General features: G+C 35.8%; 1 protein-coding gene across 1 annotated transcript; it reads left to right on the top strand.

Moving 5' to 3' along the window:
* The first annotated feature begins 3138 nt into the window (after positions 1-3138).
* LOC144433039 (uncharacterized) lies at positions 3139-7059 on the top strand. Its single transcript, XM_078121351.1, has 3 exons — positions 3139-3321; positions 5222-5287; positions 6904-7059. Exons 1-3 carry the CDS (start codon positions 3139-3141, stop codon positions 7057-7059), a joined length of 405 nt encoding a protein of 134 aa, XP_077977477.1.
* Positions 7060-8592: the final 1533 nt, after the last annotated feature.

Genomic DNA, 8592 nt, shown 5'->3' with positions numbered 1-8592 from the left:
CATTATTTTTACAAAGCGATTAAAGGGGGGGGGGGTCACCTTGTTTTCAACTAAACAAAATCATGAGCCACGCTCCTGTACTTAAATGTCCATACTTTTATTATCATAACTAGGCCAAAGCCCCTAAGCTCGCACAGGTGGGTAGATTCATTTGTGAATGGCTGCCTCACGATGATATCATAGATAGCTAGTGCCCTTGGCGTGGAGATTACACATCGTACATAGAACGCGCATGCATAGTCACTGTACCACAATGCATCCTTGGGTAACACCACAAAAAACATCGCATAGTATATACGATGCGCATGCATACTAGTCATTGAGCTGCTATGCTGCCGCTCATGGGCACTGTGCGAGCTATTAAATCAAAAAATGTATGTGTATAAAAGAAACCATAAACAAATAGCAATAAATATACATTCAAATATAACATAAACTCTATTTCTTGACACATCCAATTCATATGGTATGATGTCACAACACTGCACCATGGCCACCTTTAAAAGTTATTTGTTAGAATAGAAATGACTTCTCGCTATTGCCGGCCATGAGTTGCATTGTTTCATCTTGTAGTAGCTGTACATGTAACACATAAGAAATGAAATATCTTAAGATTTACTTGCTCAGAAATATGTTCCTCCATTGACCTGAACATGTTGAATTGTGCACAAACATAACCAATTTAGGACACTTTGAAATAATATGTGGCAAACACGTATATTAACAAGTATATTAACTCCATTTATACTATTGTACTTGATAATTAGTTGAATTAATCAATAATAATAGTTCACTCGATCTACGAGATATCCTAGAACTTTTGGTCATGAATATTCTGTATGTCCATGAACAGAAAATCATACTTCTTATAGGGTTCCTATCTAAATAGCTTTATACATGTGAAGCAATGGATTTTGGTTAGTAATTTACTAGATACACTTAAAATTACTGAAAATGTAACATGTAAAATTAACTATGCAATGTGTCGTATTATGCTTTGAAAATAGTGTCTTTTGCAGAACAAAAAGAGTTTTTCTTGTCAACAGATGGGGTGGGGGGGGTTAATGTGTTTAATTAGGGGTGGACTGTTTAAATACAACATGAACAAAGAGTCACCGGGCCACCCCAGCGGTAAAAACTGATCGCTCCCTTAGAGTGACAGTATGTGTGATGTTTAAATACCTAAAGTTAAACATTGTCTTCCACCTTTACCCATACAGATGATATTTCTCAAACAACCCCAAGCAATTGGGGCGAGGGATTCAATGTTATTGTTGGTGAATGGGTGCATATAGCGCCACCAAATTTCTCCCAAATGCGTGGGGTGGTTCCATTATCACACCATGTCTGTCTGTCTGTCTGTCTATCTATCTGTCTGTCTGTCTGTTTTCTGTAATATGTGTCTATATAATTGCCTTTGGCTAATTGATAACATATTTACATGTATACATGACTCTCATTCTCCTTTCTGTTTACAGAGCAGTCAACTGCATATTATCCATATACATCAAATTACACCGAAATCGATTTTAACCAGACCTTTTGTGAGTATGAACATTTAGTTTTAGAGAAATTACACCGACAGACTGAAAGACGAACAGACAGACACAGATCATTAGTACTCACCTTGGGGACTGGTGTCAGTCACTAGTACTAAGATTTTATGGATATGGGGTTTGAAATTAACATTGAAAAAAATAGAGAATGATAGCTAGTCAGAGAAGATTGCAAGTTATAAGATATAAAGGGTATTCTAGCTAATCAGAAGCACTAAAGTGTAATTTACATATTCAACTGCTATGTGATTTTATCCTCAAATTTGGGGCTGCCTATGTAAATCCGCATTTGACATAAGTAAGTATATTATTATGGTTGTGAGTTTGATGATCACATTTCACCCCTTTACCGACACAAGGCTTGGTGTTCTAATGATTGTTACACCCAATCCGTTAAACTGCCCATTTCATGAAATGTGCATGCAACTTTGCCCAGTTCATGGAATGTTAAACCTTATGCAAATGAGATTATAGATCACGATCTTAAAGGGACCAAATTAAATTAATGGGACAAAAGTTTTGAACTGAGGTGTTGATTTTTTTATAAATTTATTAGATAGATAGATAGATAGATTATCGAACTTTATTAAAAACACAAGCTACACTGAATTATAATAAAATAAGAATTGTGAAGTGATGAGTTTGTAAGTACATCATAATAAAGTTGTTTGATTCTTATTCTTTTTTGTGTGTGTCATATAAAAGTTGCTCATTTCATGTACTGGGCATAGCTTACCATACCCACTTCATCACCTTGGCAACACCATTGTCTATTTCATGAACTGAGTAAAAGTACCTACCCATTTCATGAATTGGGCAATTTCACAGATTGGGTGTAACATATATACACACATCGCATAATCAAATGATTTTGTGTCAACTACTTTTAGCGCAAGTATGTGCTATTGTATTTAATGTTATGTCACCATTTGAAGGTAAATGTACGCTGAGAATAGTCTTTTACTTCGTAAATATGTTCTTTGAAATACATTATTTCTGTTAGTCATTATTGAGATATTGCCTAGTCACCATATGCAAATTATAGAAATCAGAGGGCACGGATATCATTCTCGAAATGATGAACACTCTAGAATTTACGACACTGAATAAATTGACGAAACCTCGTTTTCGAGAAAATGTGAGAGGCATGAACACACAGACAGACAGAGACATATACATACTGACAAACAGGCCGACAGAATGGGCCAATAGGTATGTATGTATGTATGTATGTATGTATGTATGTATGTATGTATGTATGTATGTATGTACGTACGTACGTATGTGTGTGTGTGTGTGTGTGTGTGTGTGTGTGTGTGTGTGTGTGTGTGTGTGTGTGTAAATGTGCAAAGGTAAATATTGTCTTCCATCTTTATCCATGTAGATAATATTTCTCAACCAAACTCAAGCAATTGTGGCGAGGGATTCCATGTTACTATTGGTGAATTGGTACATATCACATCACCAAATTTTCCCCGTAACTACAACATTCTCCTGTACTGTGTATGGACCTTCTCAACAGAGGACGATGGCCAATTGAACGTTATTTTCAACAGCTTCGACACAGAAAAAGATTATGATTATGTTGAAATTGGAAAGGGTCTTCAACCTCATTCTGAGGAAAAGCTTTTGGAAAGACACTCTGGTACCAATATTTCCGATTATGTTACTACTTCCGATTCCTTCAATATCTGGATTACGTTTCATTCAGATGAGAGCATTACTAGAGGTGGATTCGACGCATACATTGAGGCTGTACCGAGAGGTAAGGCTGACATTTAATGTTGGATAATTTTAGAAACCCTCTATGTATTGATGTGGCTATCCGAGTAATAGTATATTCATTTGTTATAGCGAGATAATTTCTCATTGCCCATCAGGCTTATATGTCACCTTCAACAAGAATCAATACATTGGCAGTGCGTGCCGAGAGGTTAAAATAAAAACAACAAATGCAAATTCCGTGAGAAAGTTAATAAACAGAAAAAGAATAATAAGTATATATTGTAGTTCAAATCACAGAAAAGCTTACAAACTTTTGACGACCCATTACAACTGGAAATTTTCATGTATGTATGTATGTATGTATGTATGTATGTATGTATGTATGTATGTATGTATGTGTGTATGTGTGTGTGTGTGTGTGTGTTAGGGAGCGATCAGTTTTTACGGCTGGGGGGGGGGGGTAAATCAGGGGGGGCTACCTCAATTTGGGACTCAAAGAAGGGGGTGCATTGTTTTTACCAAGCAATCAAAGGGGGGGGGTGGGGTCACCTTGTTTTCAACTAAACAAAATCATGAGCCACGCTCCTGTACTTAAATGTCCATACATTTAATATCATAACTAGGCCAAAGCCCCTAAGCTCGGACAGCTGGGTAGATTCATTTGTGAATGGCTGCCTCACGATGATATCATAGATAGTTCCCTTGGCGTGGAGATTGCACATCGTACATAGAACGCGCATGCATAGTCATTGCACCACAATGCATCCTTGGGTAACACCACAAAAAAACATCGCATAGTATATAGGATGCGCATGCATACTAGTCATTGAGCTGCTATGCTGCCGCTTATGGGCAGTGTGCGAGCTATTAAACCATAAAATGTATGTGTATAAAATAAACCATAAACAAATAGCGATAAATATACATTCAAATATAACATAAACTCTGTTTCATGATACATGATCCAATACATATGGTATGATGTCACAACACTGCACCATGGCCACCTTTAAAAGTTATTTGTTAGAATAGAAATGACTTCTCGCTATTGCCGGCTATGAGTTGCATTGTTTCATCTTGTGGTAGCTGTACATGTAACACATAAGAAATGAAATATCTTAAGATTTACTTGCACAGAAATATGTTCCTCCATTGACCTGAACATGTTGAATTGTGCATAAACATAACCAATTTAGGACACTTTGAAATAATATGTGGCAAACACGTATATTAACAAGTGTATTAACTCCATTTATGATATTGTACTTGATAATTAGCTGAATTAATCAATATTAATAGTTCACTCAATCTAAGAGATATCCTAGAACTTTGGTCATGAATATTCTGTATGTCCAAGAACAGACAATCAAACTACTTTGGTTAGTAATTTACTAGATACACTTAAAATTACTGAAAATGTAACATGTAAAATTAACTATGCAATGTGCGGTATTATGCTTTGAGAATAGTGTCTTTTGCAAGAACAAAAAGAGTTTTTCTTGTCAACAGATGGTGTGGGGGGTCATTGTGTTTATTTATTTGTCAGAGGGGTGGACTGTTTAAATGCAACATGAACAAAAAGTCACCAGGCCATCCCAGCCGTAAAAACTGATCGCTCCCTTAGAGTGACAGTGTGTGTGATGTTTAAATATCTAAAGATAAACATTGTCTTCCACCTTTACCCATAAAGATGATATTTCTCAAACAACCCCAAGCAATTATAGCGAGGGATTCCATGTTACTGTTAGTGAATTGGTGCATATAGCGCCACCAAATTTCTCCCAAGTGCGTGGGGGGGGGGGGGGGTTCCATTATCACACCGTGTCTGTCTGTCTGTCGGTCTGTCTGTTTTCTGTAATATGTGTCTATATAATTGCTTTTGGCTAATTGATAACATATTTACATGTATACATGACTCTCATTCTCCTTTCTGTTTACAGAGCAGTCAACTGCATATTATCCATATACATCAAATTACACCGAAATCGATTTTAACCAGACCTTTTGTGAGTATGAACATTTAGTGTCAGAGAAATTACACCGACAGACTGAAAGACGAACAGACAGACACAGATCACTAGTACTCTCCTAAGGGACTAGTGTCAGTCACTAGTACTAAGATGATATGGATATGCGGTTTGAAATTAACATTGAAAAAATAGAGAATGATAGCTAATCAGACAAGATTGCAAGTTATAAGATATAAAGGGTATTCTAGCTAATCAGAAGCACTAAAGTCTAATTTACATAACATAAACAACTGCTATGTGATTTTATCCTCAAATTTGGGGCGGCCTATGTAAATCCACATTTGACATAAGTAAGTATATTATTATGGTTGTGAGTTTGATGATCACATTTCATCCCTTTACCGACACCAGGCTTGGTGTTCTAATGATTGTTCGAAATTAAACCAGGTCGCCATTTCACACAAAAGAACAATATAACTGTGGTTAAAATAGTATTGAAATAAAGAGTAAAATAATCATATTCCTTAGCAAATCAATATATATATATATTGCACCCAATCCGTTAAACTGCCCAAATCATGAAATGTGCATGCAACTTTGCCCAGTTCATGGAATGGTGAACCTTATGCAAATGAGAGTATAGATTACGATCTTAAAGAGACCAAATTAAATTTATGGGGCAAGAGTTTTGAACTGAGGTGTTGATTATCGAACTTTATTAAAAACACAGGCTACACTGAATTATAATAAAATAATAATTGTGAAGTGATGAGTTTGTAAGTAGATCATAATAAAGTTGTTTGATTCTTATTCTTTTTTGTGTGTGTCATATGAAAGATGCTCATTTCATGTACTGGGCATAGCTTACCATACCCACTTCATCACCTTGGCAACACGATTGCCTATTTCATGAACTGAGTAAAATTACCTACCCATTTCATGAATTGGGCAATTTCACAGATTGGGTGTAACATATATACACACATCGCATAATCAAATGATTTTGTGTCAACTACTTTTAGCGCAAGTATGTGCTATTGTATTTAATGTTATGTCACCATTTGAAGGTAAATGCACGCTGAGAATAGTCTTTTACTTCGTAAATATGTTCTTTGAAATGCATTATTTCTGTTATTCATTATTGAGATATTGCCTAGTCACCATATGCAAATTATAGAAATCAGAGGGCACGGATATCATTCTCGAAATGATGAACACTCTAGAATTTACGACACTGAATAAATTGACGAAACCTCGTTTTCGAGAAAATGTGAGAGGCATGAACACACAGACAGACAGAGATATATATATATACTGACAAACAGGCCGACAGAACGGGCAAATAGGTATTTATGTATGTATGTATGTATGTATGTATGTATGTATGTATGTATGTATGTATGTATGTATGTATGTATGTATGTATGTATGTATGTATGTATGTATGTATGTATGTATGTGTATGTGTGTATGTATGTATGTATGTATGTATGTATGTATGTATGTATGTATGCATGTATGTATGTATGTATGTATGTATGTATGTATGTATGTATGTATGTATGTATGTATGTATTTATGTATGTATGTGTGTGTGTGTGTGTGTGTAAATGTGCAAAGGTAAATATTGTCTTCCATCTTTATCCATGTAGATAATATTTCTCAACCAAACTCAAGCAATTGTGGCGAGGGATTCCATGTTACTATTGGTGAATTGGTACATATCACATCACCAAATTTTCCCCGTAACTACAACATTCTCCTGTACTGTGTATGGACCTTCTCAACAGAGGACGATGGCCAATTGAACGTTATTTTCAACAGCTTCGACACAGAAAAAGATTATGATTATGTTGAAATTGGAAAGGGTCTTCAACCTCATTCTGAGGAAAAGCTTTTGGAAAGACACTCTGGTTCCAATATTTCCGATTATGTTACTACTTCTGATTCCTTCAATATCTGGATTACGTTTCATTCAGATGAGAGCATTACTAGAGGTGGATTCGACGCATACATTGAGGCTGTACCGAGAGGTAAGGCTGAAATTTAATGTTGGATAATTTTAGAACGCGCATGCATAGTCATTGTATCACAATGCATCCTTGGGTAACACCACAAAAAAACATCGTATAGTATATAGGATGCGCATGCATACTAGTCATTGAGCTGCTATGCTGCCGCTTATGGGCACTGTGCGAGCTATTAAACCAAAAAATGTATGTGTATAAAATAAACCATAAACAAATAGCGATAAATATACATTCAAATATAACATAAACTCTGTTTCATGATACATCCAATACATATGGTATGATGTCACAACACTGCACCATGGCCACCTTTAAAAGTTAGTTGTTAGAATAGAAATGACTTCTCGCTATTGCCGGCTATGAGTTGCATTGCTTCATCTTGTGGTAGCTGTACATGTAACACATAAGAAATGAAATATCTTAAGATTTACTTGCTCAGAAATATGTTCCTCCATTGACCTGAACATGTTGAATTGTGCATAAACATAACCAACTTAGGACACTTTGAAATAATATGTGGCAAACACGTATATTAACAAGTGTATTAACTCTATTTGTAATATTGTACTTGATAATTAGCTAAATTAATCAATATTAATAGTTCACTCAATCTAAGAGATATCCTAGAACTTTGGTCATGAATATTCTGTATGTCCAAGAACAGACAATCAAACTACTTTGGTTAGTAATTTACTAGATACACTTAAAATTGCTGAAAATGTAACATGTAAAATTAACTATGCAATGTGCGGTATTATGCTTTGAGAATAGTGTCTTTTGCAAGAACAAAAAGAGTTTTTCTTGTCAACAGATGGTGTGGGGGGTCATTGTGTTTATTTATTTGTCAGAGGGGTGGACTGTTTAAATGCAACATGAACAAAAAGTCACCAGGCCATCCCAGCCGTAAAAACTGATCGCTCCCTTAGAGTGACAGTGTGTGTGATGTTTAAATATCTAAAGATAAACATTGTCTTCCACCATTACCCATAAAGATGATATTTCTCAAACAACCCCAAGCAATTGTAGCGAGGGATTCCATGTTACTGTTAGTGAATTGGTGCATATAGCGCCACCAAATTTCTCCCAACTGCGTGGGGGGGGGGGGGGGGGGGGTCCATTATCACACCGTTTCTGTCTGTCTGTCGGTCTGTCTGTTTTCTGTAATATGTGTCTATATAATTGCTTTTGGCTAATTGATAACATATTTACATGTATACATGACTCTCATTCTCCTTTCTGTTTACAGAGCAGTCAACTGCATATTATCCATATACATCAAATTACACCGAAATCGATTTTAACCAGACCTTT

The sequence above is a fragment of the Glandiceps talaboti genome, chromosome 3 (genome assembly GCF_964340395.1).
Source record: "Glandiceps talaboti chromosome 3, keGlaTala1.1, whole genome shotgun sequence".
Taxonomy (NCBI): Eukaryota; Metazoa; Hemichordata; class Enteropneusta; family Spengelidae; genus Glandiceps; species Glandiceps talaboti.
Note: the sequence above shows the minus strand (reverse complement) of the source record. Positions and strands in the feature narration are given on the sequence as shown.